General features: G+C 32.6%; 1 protein-coding gene across 1 annotated transcript; it reads left to right on the top strand.

Annotated features, from left to right (window-relative positions):
- The first annotated feature begins 8,453 nt into the window (after positions 1-8,453).
- LOC136417630 (galactoside alpha-(1,2)-fucosyltransferase 2-like) lies at positions 8,454-20,664 on the top strand. The gene is made up of 5 exons (XM_066403403.1): positions 8,454-8,586; positions 17,761-17,877; positions 17,942-18,144; positions 19,734-19,915; positions 20,452-20,664. Exons 1-5 carry the CDS (start codon positions 8,559-8,561, stop codon positions 20,483-20,485), a joined length of 564 nt encoding a protein of 187 aa, XP_066259500.1. The 5' UTR covers positions 8,454-8,558; the 3' UTR covers positions 20,486-20,664.
- Positions 20,665-24,858: the final 4,194 nt, after the last annotated feature.

The raw sequence follows: 24,858 nt of genomic DNA, 5'->3' as shown, positions 1-24,858 counted from the left end.
AAAAAATAGAATAACAAATTAAATTAAATGTTCAAATTGTTGACCATTAATTTCTTGGCAATAGGCAAGCCGAGTTTGAAATTCTCGTAATACTTCAGTCAACGTTTTTGGCGGTATTTGTTGTATTTTGGCTCTAAATCTATTCTTCAATTCTTCAACATTTTGGGGTTTATTGAAATAGACTTTGGATTTCAGATAACCCCATAGATAAAAATCTAATGAGGTTAAGTCTGGAGACCTAGCTAACCATTCGATAAAACCTCTTCTTTCGATCCATCTATTTGAGAAAATATTGTTAAGATAATCCCGTACTGTTCGCCAATAGTGTGAGGGCCAATAGTCCGTCCTGTTCGAACCATATCGAATTTGCTGGTATGTTTGCGTTCTGACCATTTGGGTAAAGTTGAGTATTATGTAATTTTCTAGCAGGGCTATATATATATATATATATATACAGGGTGTTAGTGAAATAACTTTTGTAAATTTAACCAGTGATTAGGAACGTCATTTTGAACAAAAAAGTTCCTTACAAGATGGGTCAAAAACCTAATAGTTTAAAAAAAAAATGTCAAAGTTGGTAACCGAAAAGCTATGATAAGGTTTAAAATTTGAATAAAATGTAGAAAAATGTACTTGACACATTTTGGTTGTTTGACGTGTAACAAAAAAACTTAAAATTATTCAACAATAACATTGCTAAAAGCAAATGAAAACTTAATTAATAACTTAAGCGGTAAAAAAAAACGTAAGTGGCGACTAACATGAACGTTACCGAGGAAAAGAAGTTTATTTTCGTTATGGTTGTTTTTTATGACCCTTATGAGAGTCGGTCACCCACGTTGCGGATGAAATGATAAGGCATTGGAATGCGCAGTAAACAAATTGACTTATTACTTCAATAGTACATGAGTTATGTAACCATCTGCACTTTATCCCATTTTATGTGACATTTGATCCTGGGCAAACATGCCTGGCGCCATGGACATGTGGAGCTCATTAGTGACCATCACGAAGGGACAAGACAAAAACCACCCTTATTTTTCAAATTTGTCATGGACTGTCTGTCTTTCCATACTTTTAATATTTTAGTGTGATTTCGGTCTCGTTGAATGCATCTTCTGTCGGTACACGTAACAGATTATCCGCAAAGTTAATTTGAGCGAGCTTTAAGTGATTTTATTCCGACTTATTAACAGTACCTAAGTGACAATGTATTCTGTACGCGAGTATCATGACATGCTTTTGATCTATGTAGAGGCGTTACAAAATTCTGAAGCAGTTAGAAGCTTTTACGGTAATCCTTATCCAGAAAGAAAACTTCCAGCTCGACAAACATTTGTATGAGTTTCCCAAAATTTTCTGGATACAGGTAGTGTTATTTCTTTATATCAAGGACACGAGGTCGACAGAGAGAAGTTGATTCTGAAGCCGAAGAACAAATTTTAAATCTTGTTTAAAAGAATTCAACAAGGAGTACCCGGAGTAGAGCATGCATGGACTCAAATGGTCAACATTTCGAACATTTAATGTAGCAAAAACAATTATAAATTTGTGTTTTTCAATGTGATGTGAGTGATGTAAAATGTGCAACGTGTCATGTTAAGCTAATTAAAAATGATAACAATAATTTCAAGGTAAATGGCTTTTCAAAATAATAAAATAAGAATCATACAATTTTTAAATTCCATAAATTTAGTGCATTTTATTAATTATCTACTGTAAAATCTATCAGACCAAAAAAAAAACGTGTAAAAAGCAAACCCATTTCATGCGGCTACTTAGGTAGGTGTGAAAATGAAATAAATACGAGGCGACGTTGCCAATTCTCAGAAAATGTTTTTTTGATTTTCCAGGGAAATGATTATATTTACGACCCCTGTTGTAATGAACCTTTTTGTTCAAAATGATATTCTTAATCAATGGTTAAATTTACGAAAGTTATTTCACTAACACCCTGTATATATATGTATATAATACTTGTTGTGGGGTCTCTGTCAAATTCTTGTAATATTTGTTTAGCTGTCCTTTCTGCTTGAATATGATTAGGTAAATCTTTCGGTAGAATCCTTAAACCTTGATTCGCAAATCGGTTATGGATTTGAACGAAAACGGAAGGATGGGGATGTCGTCTATTTGGAAATCTTCTTCTGTATTCTTTAGCTGCTATCGCTGAATTTCCATTTGCGAACCCATATACAAAATGGATATCGGCTTGTTCTTGAGGCAAGAAATAAAATGGCATTTTTGAAATTGAAATAAATCAAATTAACACGTTAAAACTTCTAAATAAAATAAACAATAATAGTAATAATCATCTTAGTTTTCATAAATGACATTATTATTAGTGTTATTATTGCTAGTTATGACAGTTGCTTGGTAACCAGTTCAAGTCTCGCTTCAATAATCTCAGTTGTCATTTCCGGTGCTTATGTGTTTATTTGATTTAGAGGTTTTAACGCGTTAATTCCATTTATTTCAATTTAAAAAACGTGGGACGATGTTCCAGTAATTTTTAGATTAGTTGGATTATGATTACTTCTTTGTTTTATATTAATTAACAATTAAAAAGTGTTTGGTATTAATTTTTTTCCAAAATATTAAAATGTTAATAAATAAATAATATTAAATGTAATAGTCATAATATTAATAACGTTGATAAATGAATTAAAAAAATATTTTAGCATTTATTAAACATATAAAAATTGGCAAAATAAATGATTTACTATCAAATCACAACTCTCTTGTGGAAGCCAGTCGTACTGCTAAGGACCAAATTCAAAATATCTCGAAAACATTGAGATTTAGCAATTTATAACAAGAGTACCTTTTTTAGAAAAAAATGAACGGCGAATCCATTTTGATTAAAAAAAAGTTGCTACAAGGAGGCACAAAAAAATGATCATAATTTAAATATTCACTAGTATGATGCATATGGTGCCCTCTGTAAATTTGACGAAAATTTTAACAAATATAAATTCGGCACTGCGAAAAATCCCAAAATATCAAATTTCATGGCGGTGTCTTAATATTTTAGTGAATTATTTTTAAAAAGTCAAGTTTGCCACCCTGTATCTCAAAAACCGAGCCGTTTTCAATATATATTTATATAACATTTTCATCTTAGGAAAAGGTCTTCTATCGACTGTTAAAGTCATGCTACTATAAACTGGAACACCCTGTATATATAATTTTCTGAATTAAGTGTTCCTTCAAAAAAAAGGCACTCATAATTCAAGTACCCACAATTTCGGCCCATACATTTATTTTCTGAGGGAATTGTGTGTGACTTTCCATACTTCAGTGTGGGTTTTCTGGGGCTCAATATTGAAAATTTTACCTGTTTACCGCACCGCTTAAGCAAAATGTTGCCTTTTTAAAAAGTACTGGGTGGAATTACATCTATCCATCATTATTTCGCAAAATTGTAATTTGCGGTCGAGATTATCTTCAATAAGTTCCTGGACTAAATGTACATTGTATGGGTGCCATTTATTCTTGCGTAAATATTTTAGAACAGAAGATTTATATATTGATTGTTCTGTAACTACTCGTAGAGTTGATTTGAGAGAATTTTCTTGTAAATCGAGCAAAACATTCAAGTGTGTATTTTCTGGAACTGTATGATATTTGGTTTTGTAATTGTCTCTTACGTGGCCCAAGTGTTTGAATTTTTTTCTATCTTACTGACCACCGAACATGTAATCGGCATTTCCGGGTATTTATTGTTAAACAATTCGCAAATTTCAAATTGTGTTCGGGTCCTGTCGCCGTATCCTATCATAATCAAAATTTCTACTCGTTGCTTCTTCGTTAAAGGCGCCATTCTTTCAAACTTTACAACTACATTTGACATTTGAGGAGGAATCGTATTATAAGCCAGAAACACAAATTTTGGGAAATTCCAAAAAATGTAACTTGTTACCCCTTTATTCTTTGAATGTAAAATTTTGAAGATCGATAATTTTCTGGGCCTAAATTAATGTCATGTTGTTCGATAAAATAAGGCAATAAAAGATTCAAAAATATTTAGCAAAATTTTAGGAACAAAATGCGTTTTGATGTGGAAAATTCATAACATGCATTTTCATTTGAATGTCACTAGATAATACACTTTGAAGAGTCGTAAAATTAAAACAAGTAATTCACAACACAAATTTTATTAAGAAGTTAGTTAATTACTTAAAATTAAAAATTCAAATATGTTCTATCCCACCATCTTCCTTGAGACAATCGCAGTTTTCATTTACTTTACTTTTTGAAGACTCTGAAATGATTACTGATTTAGTCACATTAGCAGGAGAAAATAAAGGTTCGTAGAAAAGCCAACTTGCTAAAGGAATAATATCCTCCCAATGAGAACTAAATCTAGCTATTAATAACTTTTTCACATCTGCAAATTTTTCTTCATTAATTGCAGTACTCATAGAAATGTCACGAAGAATAGGTAAATCGCATATTGTTTTTCTTCGTTTTGTCAAAGAATTGAATTGCTTAGTTACGTCATCGTACCTATATGTGGGTTCCATTTTAATTTTACCAATCGATTCATTATCCTTTCGGAATTTTCTAAAAAAAAATCTCTTGGCTTCACTTATCCCATCTATTTTTCTTAATACAGTCGTTAGGTTATTATAATCCTTTAAAAATCATTCCTTTCCTTACCTTATGACTTGACCAACTTCTCGATAGATATTGTGATAACCAGTCGGATCAAAAATTTCCGCAACTTTTCTGAGTTTTTTTTCGACTCTTTCAAACATTCGATCTGCTGACAAATATGAGGGAACTCGATTTGGGAAAACCAAAATGCTTTTTGAGGTGGGCATGTCAGAACACATAATTCGGCTTGATGCGGAGTAAAATCTTTTCCACATAATTTAAGTGAGTTAAAATGAGTTTTGGTACGGTATCAAATGCTGAGTACATAGATATACTTACAGTATTGGCCAAAAGTAGATAGACAAATATAATTTATATGAAAACGATTAAAAATTTTAAAGTTGATATTATTTTATTTTAACATATTGATACAATATGTTATAACTTAATATAATACATAATTTAAACTGAAATAATTCTTGAAATCATAAGTGAAAAAATAAATATAATATTTTATGCTGGTCAAAAGTAGATAGACAATTCAAAAAATTTTACGGACTTAAGGAAAAATCAGTTAAAACAGAAAAAGAATTAATATTTTGTATAGTACCCATTATTGTCAATCACAGCCTGGCACCTTCGCGGCATCGATTCTATTAAATTATTAATAATGTTTATATCAATTTTTTTCCACTGTTCTTCTAGACTAGAAATCAATTGCTGCTTATTCGAATAATTCTGACTCCTGATGTTTCTGTCCAAAATTTGCCACAAATTTTCAATGAGATTCAAGTCCGGTGATTGTGATGGCCATTTTAAAACTGGTACTTTTTCCTCTTCAAAAAACTGTTTTATAAGCTTAGACGAGTATTTTGGGTCATTATCTTGCTGGAATTTGTATCTCAGTGGTAAATTGTCTTCGATATAAGACAGCATGACGTTTTTAAGGATATTACGATACATGACTTGATCCATAATACCTTCTATTTGATGGAGAGGACCAACACCGAATCCTGAGAAGCAACCCCATATCATCACTGAAACTCCACCATGTTTTACTGTTGGCTTGGTGAATTTTGGGTCTAAGCGTTTGTTTTGGAGACGTCTTACATATTGAATTCCGTCCGAATTAATTAAATTAAACTTGGATTCATCACTCCAACAAACCCTTTTCCATTCATGTCTGGTCCAATGGATATGCTGGCGTGCAAATTCAAGTCGGGCTAAGCGGTTTTTTTTCGAGAGTAAGGGTTTTTTAGCAGGTCTACGTGCAAACAACTTTTCTTCCACTAATCGTCTTCGTACGGTTCTTGAAGATACATTAGATACTCCGAAGGTTTGTAATTCTGCCTGTATTTGACTTGAAGACATGAACGGATTACTAGCGCTCATTTTTTTTAGGGTACGCACAGCTCTTTCGTTCATTTTTCTGGGACGTCCCGATTTGGATTTATGTTCAACGGATCCTGTTCTTTCATAACGTTTTATGATTGCCCATACAGCCGACTTTTTCACTTCAAACCTTCGAGCAATATCACTTTGACGCTCTCCCTGACTATACGCATTAACAATGCGGTTTTTCAAATCCACTGAAATTCTTATTCCCCGTGGCATCTTGTACAGCACGATTGGCACAAATAATAATAGGAACTATTTAAATTCGCACATATTTATACCTTATTTATCAGTTGATCGTTGTTTGTCTATCTATTTTTGTCCAGCATTTTTTGTTTATTTCTCATATTCCCAATGAAAGAAGCGATATATTTTTTAAATCGGTTTGCATGTTTTTTTTTGTGCCTTCATGCCAAATAATATACCTAAACAATAAAAAATATTCAACTGAATATTTTTACTTTCCATATTGAAAATAACTTTGTCTATCTACTTTTGGCCAATACTGTATAAAGTTATAAAATCCGCATCAAACTCAATGTCACCTCAATGGCAGAAAATGCATTTTGATAAGTCGCTTCTCATTTATTTATTCGAAATAAAATTCTCATATCGTTTCCATCTGACTGAACAGGACAAGTCAACAATCATAAATTGAATAAATAAATAATTGAATGAAAAAAACCTCAGAAATCAAGTTGATAATAGTTAATGGTCACCAATTTGAACAATAGTTGTACACACTTGATACAGTCAAGTCATTGATATGTACAATTGTAAATTTTTCCATAACTGTTGAATTTAGAAATAGGATATTTTACATCAAACATATTTAAAATTCGATGCAGAATTCAAAAATGAAATAAAAAATAGGTGGTTTCATTTGAAAAAATTAAGTCGATGGTGATAACTTATTTTTGGGCCACCCTGAATACATGATTTTACTATTAAAAAAACCGCAGTAAAAAATAAAAATCGACGTGTTCAAAAAAACGAATCCCTGAACTTTAAATGAATTTGTTTCAATCCACGCGTTCGCACTGTATAACCAAGCCGAAATTGGTAAAATAATAATTATTAATATTGTATAAGTAACTGTTGTTATCTTATAAATAAACGCTTTAAAAACTATGAAACAGTTTTCAGAGTCATAAACAAATAATTTCATACCACTAACGCGCATTATAAATGTTTTCGAAAACAGCTTTTTCAATTTTAAAAATGATGCGTTAATCTTGCGGTGAAGTCATAATGACACTAATACAACAAAGTGGGTCAAACTGCAATCTTATAATGATATGGTAGGTACTACACATAAATAGTAGAACTAACAAACCCCATGATGGAACGCTCATGTTAAGTTAATGGTCATATTACAAGTGTAAGACCCGTTGTCTTAGCTGTAACAGGCCATAGAACGTAACATTTGTGTTACATTATACATAGGGAGAGTCACTGAACGTTGACTGACTGATGTTTTTTTGTTCAAATTTGGTGTAGCACCCTGTTGATTCCATCTGAACTCTATTTTTACTGAAATCAAATAAAATTTTTTTTTTCGCAATGCAAGTAACTCAAAATTCAATTAAAGGTTTGTCACTAAAATAAATTGTATTATTAATTTTAAGGTTCTCAAAAATTAGATTTCCAGCATTGCAGAAAAATAATTGATGATGCTCAAAGATAGTTTCTTAAATTTGCCATTTCTATAAAATTGTATAATATATGTCGGAGATTTATTAATCCTTAAGTTAGAATTGTATCATTAGAACCGATAATAGATGAGGGGCAGGCCGACAAAGTCATCTTGAAGATAAAGTATTGTCAATCGAGGTCACTACTACTGACATAATTAAGTGCCCACGTAAGGGACTTGTCCATGGGAAACAGGGACTAGCAGGCACTACCCTTGGGTCTTAAGGATCACCCGAGCGGGGAAAGTTAAGAAAGGAACCAAAAACAAATAGTTAAGAGATAGAAGGGCAGAAGGGCGGTCGAGCAGTAGTGAATTCGTTAGTTTGCCTTTCGACTTTGCTTTCTTTAAAATATTATATCGCTAAATATGGAAAACTTTCCTAATGTTACCCCGACATATACATAAATTTTAGTCAACATAACAGAGAAAAAATAATCACAATTTATTAATCAAAATATCATCTGTACGATAAAGTAACATGAACAAATATTTCACGTGTGGAGTTTTATCTTAATGATGTTTAATCTCTCAGTCAAAAATATGATTTTGATGACCCAGATAAAACAAATACAGGGAGTTTTTAAGCAAAATTTACATTTGCCCTGGATGGTGATTTTTTGAGACGCCGAACTGCCTAGCGCCGGCCCTGCTTCAGAAGATAAGGTAATCAATCACGATCTGAGAATTTTATGTGATGCGTAATACAGTAGAAACTCACTACGTACTACTAATCCGGATGAATTTAGATACAATAATCCGGACTATCGAAAAATGTAGAGTGCTGAGTGGTCATTAAAGTAATTAAAAATTTAGTGTTTTAAGTTATCAAGAATTTATTATTCCTAGGGAAAGCAAAAATAAATAAAATATGTTTATTCTTAACAAATATATAACAGGTACGTAATTTTTAATAGAACGTTAAAAACATTTAATACGAAAAAATTGCTAAACATATATTTTTATGTATGTAATTAAAAAAAGTCTGTAATTTTTACTTGTGATATAAGTCGTTTAACTTCTACTACTCGATGTTGCATTATTCTTAGTGTGGATAATGTTGCTAGTTCGGCTCCATTTTTCTCAGTCCATTGCATGTAAGTGCTAAAGCTACCGATTGTGTCATCGTGTTTCACTTTTGAATTATTTGTAACAATTTGCTCATCTGAAACAGTATCATCGCCAAGTAGGGATATAAAGTTCCTTATCTCCAACGATCCATTTGTTAAGTTCAGCTTTCGTATATTGATAATCATCAGACTATACTTGCAGCAAGTGCTTAATTTCAATAAGTTTCTGTTGGTTGTCATTTATTGAAAGCAGTCTAGCTTTCACAACAGAAAGTGGGATGTCATCATCTAAATTATATATTGGCCAGTGGCTTCCCCTTAATTGTTTGGTTGCCGAAATGGACACGAACGATTTTGTATTATAATTCTACAGAGTTAGCTTTTTGACAATACTACGGACGCTTTCTCGATTGACACAGAATTTCTTCGTCATTTTACGTATTGAACGTTCGGAATTTTGACGTACTCAACCTCGGACCTTAAAGATGAGGGTGGTTTGCAGCCCTTCCCGTCTGTTTGTAATATTCTACCACGTCGTAAACCGGTCATTTCTGGAAACCATTCCAGCCAATGTCAGCTGTCTTCATTTCGTGAAATTGGACGTAGCACTGGAGTCCATTACATTAGAACAACTGAAAGCAGACACATAATTAGTATACATCGTGTATTAAAATTATACGTGGAACTCAATAAAAACAAAAAATAACCAGACTTGACAATATCAACGTAAAAAACTTCTCATAATGAGAGTACGGAATTTATTTTATCACCCTCTATTGACATCAAAATAGCTCTAAATGGGACGTTGAATGGATGTGCGAAAACTTTCAAAACTTTAATATTTTATATTAATCATGTTATCTTTAAGCGGGTAATATCTTTTAAAGAAATGTGTTCATTCCCTTTTTCTTTGTGTTGCTAGGTAAAGTTAGTATTGAATATTCAGTGAGGACTTACATAACGTCCGTCGCACCCCCGTGCCTTTTTTAATTGAAATATTACAAAAAAAATGCAAAATACAAAGGCTGTAATATGATTATAGGGTTTCATTCGATCTATTTGAAGACTTAAGTTTTATTTACACAGGGTGCTTCACAAAGACGCAGTGACTTACAAGACCCCCTCCCATTTTAATGAAATTTTACAGAGAAGTAGTTTAGACTTATCTAAGAATAGTGATGTATATTTTACATGCCATCTTCAAAGTTTAAGGGGTGAAAACTACCCCTAAAGTTTCGCCAATTTTTCGTTTTTTGACGATCACTTTTGATCTAGATCAGTTAGAACAACAAAAAAAAGAGAAATGTTCCTTTTTCAATTCACCATCAACTTGTTAAAGTCCGGAAAAAATATCATTTTAAATTTTTTTTTTTTTAATTTCACTTTTTTTTGGCCTCGTTTTTACACGCGTCCAGTTGTCTCATTTTTTACCATCTTATAGAGAAAACATTTCTCAGTAGAATGATACAAATCGATACCATGTTTCTAATAAAAGTTATATTTGTTTATATAGGATGTCCCTTAATTAGATGCCAACACTTAAATAGCACAACCTACGAGCGAAAATAATATCAAATTGGTAAATAAACACATGTCCTGAAGCGCCCCCTAACGAAGATACGGCCCCTTGAAGGGGGCCTCAATGAGAGAGTTTTTGTTAAATAACTCCTCAACTACCCAACATAAATGTATGAAATTTTGGTATTCTCACAATTTTGTCGTGCTCAATTCAAATATCTTATAAAAGTGTATCAATTTGAATCATAGACCTGTCATTGGGAGGGTCTGGATTACAAAAGCAATTTTTTTTTTTAAGTGGATGCAAATATTTCATTTTTTTGTTAAAAATATGTAAACCTAGAGTTTTTTACTCAAAAAAGGTACTCTTGAATAATGTCTCTAACTATCACCGTTTTTGAGAAAAATGCGATTTAATGTTCTTCATACATTTCATATTATTTTCAGTAAAACGATAAAGTAGGTTTTGAAACAAAAGCTAGTTGCTTAACGTACTTATCGGTTATTTTTATCAAGTATTTTTATTAAATCATAGTTATGGAATATAAAATAAAGATAAACAGAATATCAACTAAACCACTTATTTAAGTAAATGTTCAAACAAATTCCCAATTTCTTGAATGCCGTATCTGGTCTTTTTTAATGTGTAAAGTCGCACAAAGGATTTCAAATTGAGCACCGTTAATACTATTGGCAGCATCATTTATTCGCCTTAGAAGTTCTTCTTCGGTATCTATTTCGGTGGTATAAATAATACTTGATATTTTACCCCATAGGTAATAATCTAGGGGATTTAAATCAGGTGACCGAGCTGGCCAACTTATTGGTCCACCTCTCCCTATCCACTTATTCTTATAATTTTGATTTAACCACTTTTGAACAAGTAAATTAAAATGAGCTGGTACGCCGTCATGTTAAAAGTACATGTTCAATCGCTTTCCAAAAGCTACTTCTTCTAACAAATCATTCTGTAGAAAATCGATATCATTTTATGCATTCAATCTATTAGGTTGGCAACTATGTTTCCGCCGTTTTTTTTTATTTTCTAAAATTTTATTTTTCAATTAAAATGAATAACTAATTAATCTGTAATGTATTCTCCCTTGTTGGTTACAATGGCTTCCCAATGTTTAATAAGATTTTTAATATCCACTACCAAGCTCTCAATTCTGCATCGGTATGGAACGAAACACCATGCATAACATTTGAAAGAGATCGAAAGAGATGGAAATTCGTTGGTGCCAAATCGGGAGAATACGGAGAGTGTGGCAGTACTTCTCAGCCATGATTTTGAGTGGCTTCCTTGGTCATATTGGCGATATGAGGGCGGGCGTTATCGTGCAGCAAAAGAACTCCATACCCCATCCACTGCCGATTAGGTCTTTTCTCTTGAATAGCCGTATTGAGTCGTTCCATCTGTTGAACATAGAGTTCCACGTTGACCGTTTGGTACCGTGCAAGCAACTCGTAATGGATAATTCCTTCCCAATCCCACCATACACACAACATCGTTTTATGCGGATGAAAATCCTGTTTCACGCGCGGTGTGGCTTGTTTACCGGGGCTAAGCTATTCCTTGCGTTGCTTCATGTTGATCCACAGGTACCATTTTTCATCCCCTGAAAGAATTCGATAAAGAAATCGTTGCTTGCGTCCACGAGTGGAGCGATGACGAGCAAGCAAACCAACGGAGATTGTGGCTCGTTGATTTTAGTTGTTGTCACTTAAAGTATGTGGAATCCATGCTCCATATTTCTGAATCTTTCCCACCGAATGAAGATGCTTCTCTATAGCAGCGTGAAAGTATTTCATTTTGTCTGCGAGTTCCCCTTGTCGTTTGACGCGAATTTTCGTGCAAAAGTTGGTTTAATCGCTCTTCATTAAACTCGACTGGATGGCTAGAACGAGGTGAGTCTTTGAGATCAAAATTTCCACTTATGAACTTTGCATCCAATTACGAGCGGTTCTTTCAGCTGTGGCACCCTCTCCATAAACAGCACAAATATCGCGAGCAGCTTTTGCGGCCTTAGAACTTTGATTAAAAACAAAAAGAAGGAAGTGTCGAAAATGGTAATTTTTCTCAATTTAACATTCCATTTTAATAATTTGAAAATTAATAGAAGTTTTCTCGAATAAGAAAACCAAACGTAGATTTCAGTAGAACAAAACATACTCTTTCGAATGATTTAAAAAATTTATCTAAAAATATTTAAAACATGTGGAATGTCAAATTTTTAAAAACGGCGAGAACTTAGTTGCCAACCTAATATTAGGGAGAGCTGTAGGTCCTATTAATGAATCGCAAAAATATTTGCCCATACATTAATAGAAAATTTATTTTGGAGGTTGGTCCTTCTAACGACTCTCGGATTTTCTTAGAAATTAGTATTATGGCTATTAAAAACTGTACTTATTGTAAATGTTGCCTCATTGAACCATAGTATTATATTTTGTTACAGGTACGTTGGTGATTCAAAATCCATTGGCAAAACTTCACACGAGGCGGTAAATTCTCAGCTTTTAAATTCTGCACCTTCTGATAATGAAAAGGATGAAGTCCTTGCATTTGACTCATTCTTCCAAGCTAAATTTGGTTTTATTCGTATTTTAACTACATAAGATGCATTAAAAACTTACAGTCGATTTAGGAATATTAGTAATATTGGCTAGTGATCTTAATGTTATCTAGAGATGTTCTTCAATAACATTTAATGCTTGTTCAAAATTGTGGTTTCTAATAGGCCTTCCTTGTCCTTGAGACCGCCTCAATGTACCATATTCCACTAAGTTTCTGTGTACAATGACAAACAGTTTTCGATGGGGTACTGTCCTGGTAGGATATCGCATTTGATATTCTCGTACAGCCGCACTTGCGTTACCATTGCAGAAACCGTAAATAAAGTGATTATCAGCTACTTCATTATTTGTAAAATGTTCTATAATTCACATTAAATTAAATTTCGACTATTAAAGGTTTCTTAACTAATTACTAAAAATATCAAACTGTCACATATTCGGCAATTAGCTTTTATTTCAAAATCTACTTTAGTGTTTTACTGAAAAGAATATGAAATGTATGACGAATACTAAATCGCATTTTGCTCAAAAACGGTGATAGTTAGATACATAATTCAAGAGTACCTTTTTTGAGTAAAAAACTCTAGGTTTACATATTTTTATCAAAGAAATGAAATATTTGCATCCACTAAAAAAATATCGTTGCTTTTGTAACCCAAGCCCTCCCAATGACAATTTTCAAATTGATACACTTTTATAAGATACTATTTGAATTGAGTACGACAAAATTGTGAGAATACCAAAATTTCATACATATACAGGGTGTTAGTGAAATAACTTTCGTAAATTTAATCAGTGATTAAGAACATCATTTTGAACAAAAAAGTTCCTTACAACAGGGGTCGTAAATACAACCATTTCCCTGGAAAATTAAAAAAACATTTTCTGAGAATTGGCAACGTCGCGTCGAATTTATTTCATTTTCACACCTACCTAAGTAGCCGCATGAAGTGGGTTTGTTTCTTTACACGTTTTTTTTTGGGTCTGGTAGGTTTTACAGTACATAATTAACAAAATGCACTAAATTTATGAAATTTAAAAATTATGTGATTCTTATTATTTTTAAAAGCTACTTACCTTTAAATCATTGTTGTCATCTCTTATTGGTATAACATGTTACATTACACACTTTACACCACTAATATCTCAATCAAAATACAAAGTTATAATTGTTTTTACTACATCAAATGTTCAAAATGTCCACCATTTGAGTCCATACATGCACGACAGCGTTTTAACCAATTTTCCCGTACGCGATGAAAAATTCCTGGTGTATTCCTAATATGATCGGCAGCAGCAAAAATACGTTGTCGTAACTGGTTTTCGTCCTTCATTTCCACGGCGTAGACCAAATTCTTCATGAAATCCCAAAAGAAAAAATCTAAAGGATTAAGATCCGGAGATCTGGTAGGCCAATGATTAGGACCATTTCTTCCTATCCATCTATTTTCAAACTTATTGTGTAAATGTTCCACAACTGGACGGCTTATGTGTGCAGGAGCTCCATCATGCAAATACCACATCATGGCACGCAATTGAAGAGATACATTTTCTAACAAATTTGGCAAATCATTTGTTAAAAATTCTAAATAGATGGGTTCATTTAACCTTGAAGATAATACAAAAGGCCCAATAAGCTGATCTCCCACTATTCCAGCCGATAAATTTATTGAAAATTTATGTTGGAATTTTTTTGAAGAAATGGCGTGAGGATTTTCATCTGCTCAGTTATGACAATTGTGAAAATTCCAAATTCCATTCTTTGTGAAAGAAGCTTCGTCCGTTGATAAAATGGTAGACAAGAAATTTGGATTTCTTTGTTGTTCAATGAACCATTCACAAAATTGTTGCCTTGATGCAAAATCAGTGGGTAAAAGTCCTTGAACTCTCTGTACGTGGAAAGGATAGAGCAATTGCTCCTTTAGCGTTCTATGAACAGTCCAATTAGAAACACCTACGTAGCGAGAAATACTCCGGGTACTCCTTGTTGAATCCTCTTCCACAAAGTTTATTATTTGTTCCTCGGCTTCAGAACCAACTTCTCGCTGTCGACCTCGTCCTTTATAAGTAGCAATAACACTACCTGTATCCAGAAGCCTTTGGGAAACTTGCACAAATGTTTGTCTCGCTGGAAGTTTTTTTTCTGGATAACGATCACCGTAAATGCATCTAGCTTCTTCAGAATTTTGTGACGTCTCACCATAGATTAAAAGCATGTCATGATACTCGCGTACAGAATACATTGTCACATAGGTACTATTAATAAGTAAGGATAAAATCACTTAAAGCTCGCCCAAATTAACTTTGCGGATAATTTGTTGCGTGTACCAACAGAAGATGCATTCAGCGAGACCGAAATCACACTAAAATATTAAAAGTATGGAAGGACATACAGTCCATGACAAATTTGAAAAATAAGGGTGGTTTTTGTTTTTTGTCTCTTCTTGATGGTCACTAATGGGCTACACATGTCCATGGCGCTAGGCATGTTTGCCCAGGATCATATGTCACATAAAATGGGATAAAGTGCAGATGGTTACATAACTCATGTACTATTGAGGTACTAAGTCAATCTGTTTACTGCGCATTCCAATGCCTTATCACTTCACCCGCAACGTGGGTGAGCGACCCTCATAAGGGCCATAAAAAACAACCCTGACGAAAATAAACTTCTCTTCTTCGGTAACATTCAGTGCGGCGTTGCCACTTACGTTTTTTTTTTACCGCTTAAGTTATTAATTAAGTTTTCAATTGCTTTTAGCAATGTTATTGTTGAATTATTTTAAGTTTTTTTGTTACACGTCAAACAACCTGTATGTGTCAAGTACATTTTTCCACATTTTATTCAAATTTTAAACCTTATTATAGCTTTTCGGTTACCAATTTTGACATTTTTTTTTTTTAAACTATTAGGTTTTCGACCCCTGTTGTAAGGAACTTTTTTGTTCAAAATGATGTTCTTAATCACTGGTTAAATTTACGAACGTTATTTCACTAACACCCTGTATACAGTTATTTAACAAAAACTTTCTCGTTGGGGCCCCCTTCAAGGAGCCGTATCTTCGTTAGGAGGCGCTTCAGGACATGTGTTTATTTACCAATTTGATAATATTTTTGCATGTAGGTTGCGCTGTTTAAGTGTTGGCACCTAATTATGGGACATCCTGTACAAACAATTATAATTTTTGTTAGAAACATGGTATCGATTTGTACCATTCTACTGAGAAATGCTTTCTCTATAAAATGGTAAAAAATGAGACAACTGGACGCGTGTAAAAACGGGGCCAAAAAAAAGTGAAATAAAAAAAAAAACTAAAAATGATATTTTTTCCGCACTTCAACAGATTGATGGCGAATTGAAAAAGGAATATTTATCTTTTTTTTGTTGTTCTAACTCATCTATATCAAAAGTTATCGTCAAAAAACAAAAAATTGGCGAAACTTTGGGGGTAATTTTTGTTGGATAAAATAACTCTAATGACAATTATTCAATAGATTTAGTGTTATTATTCTTAATATAAGTTTTATTTTGGTTACTCATTAAAGGGAAAGCAACTCAGGTCTGGTATTTATTTCCGCACATCTAAAGCGATTGTTGTTTGATTATTTTTTCGAAAGATGATTATTAAGCAATATGGTATCACAAGTCAGTCTGGCCCCCACAAATCACTCGAGGAAGCATAACGAAAAACGGGATCAATTTTGTTTGTAACAGTAATATTTTTATTAATGAACTAGTTGTTTTTGTATTCATTATTGTCGCTTATTACAACAATTTTCACTCTTAAACCTTGAAGATGGCACTTAAAATATGTTATACATCACTATTCTTTAGGTCTAAATAATTTCTCTGTAAAATTTCATTAAAATCGGGAGGTATACTTGAGTCCCTTCTCTTGTTAGTGAAACATTGTTATAGGTAGAATATCTTGTTGCCACTGTAAAAGAAACTGAACGCTAACAAACACCACTTAAAGTAACCACCAACACAAAAAATGAAAATAAAAAAGATAGGTGTCATTACTGCCATTTATTTTCACGTATTCACAATCCATACACTTCAGCTCTATTATATTTTTCGTGTTTCTAAAGTATTATAGTTGGAGCCAATCTATTCTCATATTAAGCAATACCTATTATCTAATATGGCTATCAAATTTGAAAGCTCTATCTGCAGAAAATCAAGTGCAATGAAATTAAAAGCTAGTTTTTTTCTTAAGTTTTAACACTCTGTAACTCCGCTAATCGAGGTCGGACACACGTTTATATGATTTTTTTCTTTATTTTGTTCTAGAGAATACATACTTCAAATAATGCTGAGCAAGTCTGAAGCACCCTGTATATCAAATATTGATTTTTTTACAATATGTATTTCGTATCTTATCAGATAAAGCTAATAGAATTGTATAATTCCAAGGATCCATTCTAGAGATAAAAATGTACAAGAAACGTATGATGCCCTAATTAATCTGATGCATCTAATATGAGATATAACATTTATATGAGTATATCGTGATAACCAATATTAAAAATTACGATTTTTCTGTTTTAGTGCAGAGAAACCACTTATGTATTCATTTGAGGTCCATGGAATCAAAATCTAGCTTAATCTCCTAATAATATGATTATAGTTCAAAGAAAACTAATATTTCTAAGCATCACAATATTTATCGGATTGTTATTCAGTTTTTTTTATGTACTAAACTTAAATAAGCAAAGATTTGAATCCATTGGAGTTCTTGAAGAACACAGCCTTGGTGATTACGAGCTTTGGCTGGCCTCGGCTGAAGAAAAAGACGATGATATCAAAGATTCGTCATCTAATAAAAGTTATCCTCCTGAGATTGTTAATAATTCTTCACAACAATTCATGACAACTCTAAACGGAACTACTTTTGCTGATTTAAGGAAATATTTGTGGCAGCAAGGAACCAATATTGAGGAAAAGGACTATCGACAAATCTGCAGTAAAGCATCCATGCCCGAAAAAATACATTGTAACATATACCTCTGGAGGAAGAACTGGTGAGACTATGGTTAAGTCCGTATTATATCGTTAAACTTGAAAATTGAATTTCTTATTCTTCAGGTAATCAAATGTGGAAGTATGTGGAAATATGGGTTATTGCCCAAGTAACCGGTTTAATACCATATGATCCAGGATGCGTTAAATATGGAGTGAGGGAGTTATTTGAAAACTTGTCCATACTAAATATGGATAATATTGCACATTGTCCTATTGATTTTAAAAACGCAACAGTTGACTCGATGGCCAAATGGAATGGCAATCAGGTTTGTAATTTCGTATTTAATTGGGTTTGCTTCCTACAACCAATAACCGATAAAAACGTAGTATAACATATTTCATACAGGGTCATAATGTTAAAGTGCTGATCTTGTTCCACAGAAACAAAAAAATCTATACAAAGTTTGTAAAAAGTATTGCAACACGTTTATAATTTCCATGAATCTGATATGTAAAAAAATGCTGAAACATGTATAATTTTATTTAAAGAAAGGTTTTTAATGCATTACATTTTGATGTTAATATTTTTCACCTCTATTCAGAAAACGATCAATTTTTTTGATATTCTATTTGTGGTAGATGTCTAACAATTGAATCCAACTACTAATGAATTTTATGAAAAAGAAAATATTTTATATCTAAAAAATTTTTTACATTAAAGATAATTTGGAATTTCTACCCCTTATTGTTATTTTTTCATTTAAAATTTTTAATCTTTTTAAGATACGGACTTTATTCCTTTTTTTAAGGAAACTGTAGTTTAAATTTTAGTTCTGAGCATATCGTTGTATCCCTTATTGAATTGCCTTTCATTCGATACATTACACTGGGTACCTTTCCATTAAAAAATAAAAAGTTAATAGGGGTAACTGGATAGACGTGAAATATTTTAAAATCGAAAATAATGCGTTAAATGCCTTTTTTAAAATAAAATTATACTTGTTTAAGCATTTTTTAAAAATATCGGGCATATAAAAGTTATAAACGTGTTACAATACTTTTTACAAGTGCTGTATAATATAAAGGTTCCGTTTGAACGTTTCTATGAAAATGAACTTACAATTAAAGTTAATAGCAGACCAAAAATTTGACTCTTATAAACACTAGTATTAAAATAAAATGGGTGGAACTTAGTTTTAAACTCGCAGAAATCATTGGTAGCTGTTCTTAGCATCGCAAATTAGGAAGTTATCTAAATCCAACATCTCGCATGATCTTGAGTCCTTAATTAAATGTTTTTCAATCATTTTTACTGCAGCAATGGCCGTTTGCCAGAATATTTTCAGTGTGGCTTAAATATTAAAGGACACTTCCTCTAAAGGGCTTAAGCATGCCTTAAACTAAAAAGAACCTCCGATTTTGAACTCTCAAACAAATCTTCCAGGTTAAAAAATAGGGAAAATGGTTAAATGGAAATAAAAAACTCTACCAAATACTTGTATTAACAGGGTCTTAATAACAGGGGATCATGTTAGAGAATTTAAGGGGTAAACTTGTTTAAGTAAGGAAAACATCTAAATAACGAAATATCCGCAAATGTCTTCTTTTTCTGATACAGGGTGTCAAAGTTTAAATTTTATTTTATATGTTTTTATTTATTAAAAACCACATTTTTTTGGCATTAACTTAATGTCTGCTGTCCTTTTTTATTCTAAGAATTGAATTTCATGGTCTAAAAACCCGTAGGGTACCAAATTTTGATTAATATTTGTTTTTAGTATATTACAAAAACGAAAATAAGCAAAAATAACTTGTAAGTACATAATGTACTGTTTACTATTGAGTTCCTCTTGTTACCCAAACTTACACCTTATATATTTTTTAAAGTATAATACTACCCCAATTTGGTTTTAAGAAACCTAGCGCTATTCCCTATCTTCACCGACTTGTGAACGAAGAATTTGTTTTCAAAAAACAGCTTCGTTTCAAGGCTCAAGCAATCTTCAGAGAGGCTTTGAATAATGTTTCCAAACCAGAGTTTACTACTTTTATAGGGGTGCATGTAAGACGAGACGACTACATCAAGTATTTGGATAAGTAAGTCATATTATGTATAATAATAGTTATTTACATAACAAGTGAAGGAAGGTAACTGTTAACGCACGAATTCGAACTGCTGCGCACGAGATCAAGCGTGAGCGTAACATTTCGAACAGTGTCTTTATAATTAAATAGAGGTGGTAGGTGAACATTTCCAGTATTTACTTCATTGACACAAGTAGTAAAAAAAGTTGTTACTTTTACATTTTATTTCTTTATTTTTCACGAATTACTCAATCGATCTCAACAAGGAAGATCCCGTAGCAAAGGGAATTCAATTCCTTTTAAAATAAGATACCACTCGCCCTTCCTTTCTATTTAAGATTTCAATGCCACAGACACCTCTTCGTAGAGGTTGGGGCAGAGGGAGTGCAAAAATCTAAAAAATATGTCTCTGAAAACTGAGGTTTACGTATCAGAGCATATTTTCATTTATTCGTTTACAAGAAAAAACCTGAATGGAAACTTTTCGGCGCGCCCCCCTGTATTTATAAATGTACTAAATCTTCAGTACCTAGATATTTAAATTAAAGGATTATATCTACGATGGAGGGACCATCCACTTAAAAGTAGTAACTGCGTTACTAGGTGATAGAATCGACGCTCTTCTATGTCGCCCCAATTTGGGGATGGATGATCAGGTTTAAAAAGTACGCACACAAAATGCTGAGTCTACAAATAGAAACACTGCTGCGGGTCATGTGCGCATATCGCACTCTGCCCCTCGAAGCGATGCAAGTATTAGTGAGCACTCCCCCCATCGACTTTCTCCTGGAAGAAAGAATTCGTCTCAACATTCTTCCATGAGTAACGAAGGGTGACAGAAAAATGGTCAAAACACCAATCATTCGAAACTGACAAGAATGATGAATGAATCTAGAAGATAAAGGCCAGGAGACTCAGAGATTAATCCCTGACCTTGAAAACTGAATTTTGTGCAGACACAGGCAGCTGAATTACTTTCTAACTCAAGCGCCAAGCGGCCATGGAAAGTTTGAGGGGTTTACGTACTGAATCGGGAAAACCGGGCCTGAATGCAGGACCTGCGGAATCGACGATTCTGCGGAACACTACATCTTCTAGTTTCTAGACTTTGAAATATAAACAGAAGAACTAAATGCGTTAAAACTGGATTGTTTTGTGGAAGCAATGCTAGAAAGCATATTATACCGGAGATAGCATATTATACCTAATAGTACCGATACAGCGACGCCATTTCTGTGTTGGTCAAAGGAAAGAAAAGGATGGAATGCAGCATTTAAAATGTATGATCCTCCTACAGAGTACACAAAAAATTCAAACTCAATAAATAAAACACAATACAACAAAATATAATGAAAAATAAATAATAAAACTATCGAATTTATACCTCCTTGACTCCGATGCTTTTATTCCCGAGAAACAATTTCGTGTCGTCGCAGGTTTGGGAAGGAATCCCCTGAGATTTTTAATAGGTAGGCGCTCCGATGAATGCCACTTTACCGGGTCGTTAGAATAACAGACCGGATGTCTGGACAATTTTCTTCGAGAAAAAGTACCTAGATATGTCAGAAACGGTCAATTTAACATGTTATATTTGATACGGTGTTGTCACCAGGTTAAATACTTCATAATCTTTCTGTAACATACGCGTTGAGAACAAAATTATTCATTAATTGAAAAAAAAATTCTTTGTTTTTGTCCGCATAACTAAGTATTTCAGCCCATATATTTTTGGTAAAAAATTTAATACAGGGACATATCATAAAGCTTTTCAATGGCTGTTTTTTAAATTGTATTTAATTTTAATAAATTGGAGGAATTTAATTGTAACATTATAATAGGTAAAAAGGGAAAGTTGAATACTTATCATTTTTTTTTGAGGAAAATCTTCAAAAAAGTACCCACTCTGCTGTGTCTGGCGACCGGGCAGTGTGGGATTCGCCTGAAACTACTAAAAACCTTGGGGTTCCTTTCCAAACCTACCACGACCCGGAATTGTCTTAGGAGGATAAAAGTGTAAGAGTTAGGGAGGTACAAATTCGATGGTTTTAATTTTTATTATTATTATTTTTTAATTATTCTATTGTGTTTGTAATTTTTTTTTATCGAACTCACAAGGAAAGGGACCCAAGTGTCCCCCTCCGATTTTAATGAAATTTTGCACAGAAGTAGTTTAAACCTATCTAAGAATAATGATGTACATTTTACGTGCCATCTTCAAAGTTTAAGGGGTGAAAACTACCCCTAAAGTTTCGCCAATTTTTCGTTTTTTGACGATAACTTTTGATTCAGATGAGTTAGAACAACACAAATAAAAAAGAAAAATGTTCCTTTTTTAATTCTTCATCGATCCTTCTAGATCCGAAAAAAATATCACTTTTAGTTTTTTTTTTTTTTGAAAATTTAATTTGTTTGTCTCCCCGTTTTTGCATGCCTCGAGCTGTCTCATACAATTTTTTACCATTTTATAGAGAAAATATTTCTCAATAGAATGGTGTAAAGTAGAACTCAATACGATGTTTCTAACAAAAATTATAATTGTTTAAGTAAAAGTGTGCACGCCATGTTCTATTGCTTATAACTTCAGAATCGCAGGTCGCAGAAGAAAATTTTTCATAATAAAAAAGAGGTAATTTAAGTACTAATGATGTAATTATAATACATGTATCTCTGCCATATGTGGTATCACATAATCCGCATAAATAATATTATCCACTTTCATCCTGTAAAAACGTACACAGAAGTGAAAAAATGACTATTTCTAACAATCATCATTATTTAGTTACTAAACAAATAGAGTCTCAAGGAGGACATATTCCACTGATCCAAATCCTAAATTGCAAAATTTATAGTGGGGGCCATCACCCCTGATTATTTCAATTTTTTTTTAATGGAAGTAAAAATCTTCTGTAGATCTGTTTCTTTGATTCATCTCTATTTAAAACAATAAAGAAAAATGAAAATGGGGATTAAAATTAATTAGATTTCATTCACTCTATTACCTTCATAAAATTAAAAATTATTCTAAATATACATATAATTTCAACAACATTTAATTTGTAGAACATAAATTATGCATCTGACACTATGACATTGTGCATATAATGAATGCATCCATAATTCATCTTACAGTTATTTAATCTTATTTACTTTTCTTAACAATTGTGCATCATATCTAAATAATGGTAATAAATAATAATGCCCTGACGGTGTATAAAAAGACATTCTTATACGAACCTGTGTTTAAAAGTAAACCTTCATATAGTGGTTACCAGCATTTTAGACTACGCAATGTTGATCAATCCAGTTAATATAGTAAATCTATTATTATTAACGTTCAGTGCACTAAATCTTCCAAGTACACCGGTAACAGAAAAGGAACAGGATATAGCTAAAGAACTAGAAGGCATTATTAAACATGCCTGTAATGATGTAGTATCTTCAGAATTTGAAACACAAGATACTCTTGATTTTGATGATCCGTTTAAAGCAAATGAGCTGGAAATTATAGAAGACGAAGAAGAGATTCAAAGATATCATCTAGATGACAGCGATTCTAGTTCGGAAAGTGTTTGTACGAAAGGCATCGAACCTTTAAGTTTCGATTATAAGAAAAGAGCTGTAAAATATTGGAAATCTGGAAAAAATGGTAATTTAAAAATATCTACAGTGCAGAAAAACTTTAGAAAGGTACTATCCAGAAAGCAGTTGAAGCGCTGGGAGTATGCCATAAATCAAGGAGGAACTCACAGAGAAAAGTTTGCAAAAATATCACAATTTACTTTAAATAATTTCATGGAAGCATTAGAGAAACGTTTGCCTATTCACGACATAGATATTCGTCGATGGGCTTTACAGGTAAATAGACATATTGGATTAGTTAATACTGTCTTTAGAGCTTCTGACCACTGGATAAAAAAAATTAAGCATCGTCATCGTATTGTTTCCAGAAAAATAACAAAATTTATAACCAAGAAGAACGTGAGAGAGCAACGTATAATAATAAAAAAAGCAAACGAATTTGTAGATGCTATTAAGAATGAAATGAATTCTTATGGATATGATAATATATATAACTCTGATCAAAGTGGCTTCAATTTAGAGTTACATGCAGGACGCACCTTATGCATTGAAGGAGAAAAGCATGTAGAAAACATTGTACAATAAAAAATGTCTACTACGCATAGTTATACAATTCAGCCATTCATTTCTGCTAGTGGAAAGCTTATGTCGCCTTTGTTAATAGTTTTATATGAACCCAGTGGTGGGTTTGGACTTCGAGTGGAGGAAAAATTATTTCGTCCAGAAAATGTCTACATTTTAGCATCCAAATCTGGAAAATTAACAAGTGAACATTTCAAAACATGGATGACAGAAGTATTTATACCAAACACAGGACAAAAATCACTTTTACTTTTAGATTCCTGGAATGGACAATGCCCTACTGTTTTGGAAGACATAGCTATTAATCATAATGAGATTAACGTACGTACCATACCTGCTGGCACAACAGGAATAATACAGCCTCTAGATGTTTTTGGATTCCGAGTTTGGAAAAATTTTGTTAGGAAGTTTTCAGATTCAGTATTATTATATAACTATGATATAAATTTACACGAAAGAAATAATTTGATAAAATTACAGTCCCTCGTTCATAATCAATTGTCTTCGCCGAGATTCACTAATCTTTTTAAATATTCATGGTTTACAAGTGGATATATCGAAGAAAGGCCTGCCGAATTTGAAAACCCTGTAGAATACAGTTTTCACACAGTTTCTGCGAAATGTGATTTATGTGACCAAGTTGCAATATTTAAATGTTCTTGGTGTAAGAAAAATTTATGTTTTAAACATTTTTTCGACGAATATCATTACTGCAAAACATATAATCCATAGATAACAATAAAATATTCGACTACTTGTATATTTATCATATATGGAAAAATGCCCTACGCTGA

This window comes from Euwallacea similis, chromosome 29 (genome assembly GCF_039881205.1).
Source record: "Euwallacea similis isolate ESF13 chromosome 29, ESF131.1, whole genome shotgun sequence".
NCBI lineage: Eukaryota > Metazoa > Arthropoda > Insecta > Coleoptera > Curculionidae > Euwallacea > Euwallacea similis.
Note: the sequence above shows the minus strand (reverse complement) of the source record. Positions and strands in the feature narration are given on the sequence as shown.

Excerpts from the sequence above, each read along its gene's own strand:
- LOC136417630 (XM_066403403.1), top strand. The coding sequence starts at position 8,559 with ATGTTTATTCTTAACAAATATATAACAG. Across the intron at positions 18,145-19,733 it reads CCAAATGGAATGGCAATCAG|AAACCTAGCGCTATTCCCTA; the intron begins GTTTGTAATTTC and ends TTTGGTTTTAAG. Across the intron at positions 19,916-20,451 it reads TACATCAAGTATTTGGATAA|GATTATATCTACGATGGAGG; the intron begins GTAAGTCATATT and ends TTTAAATTAAAG.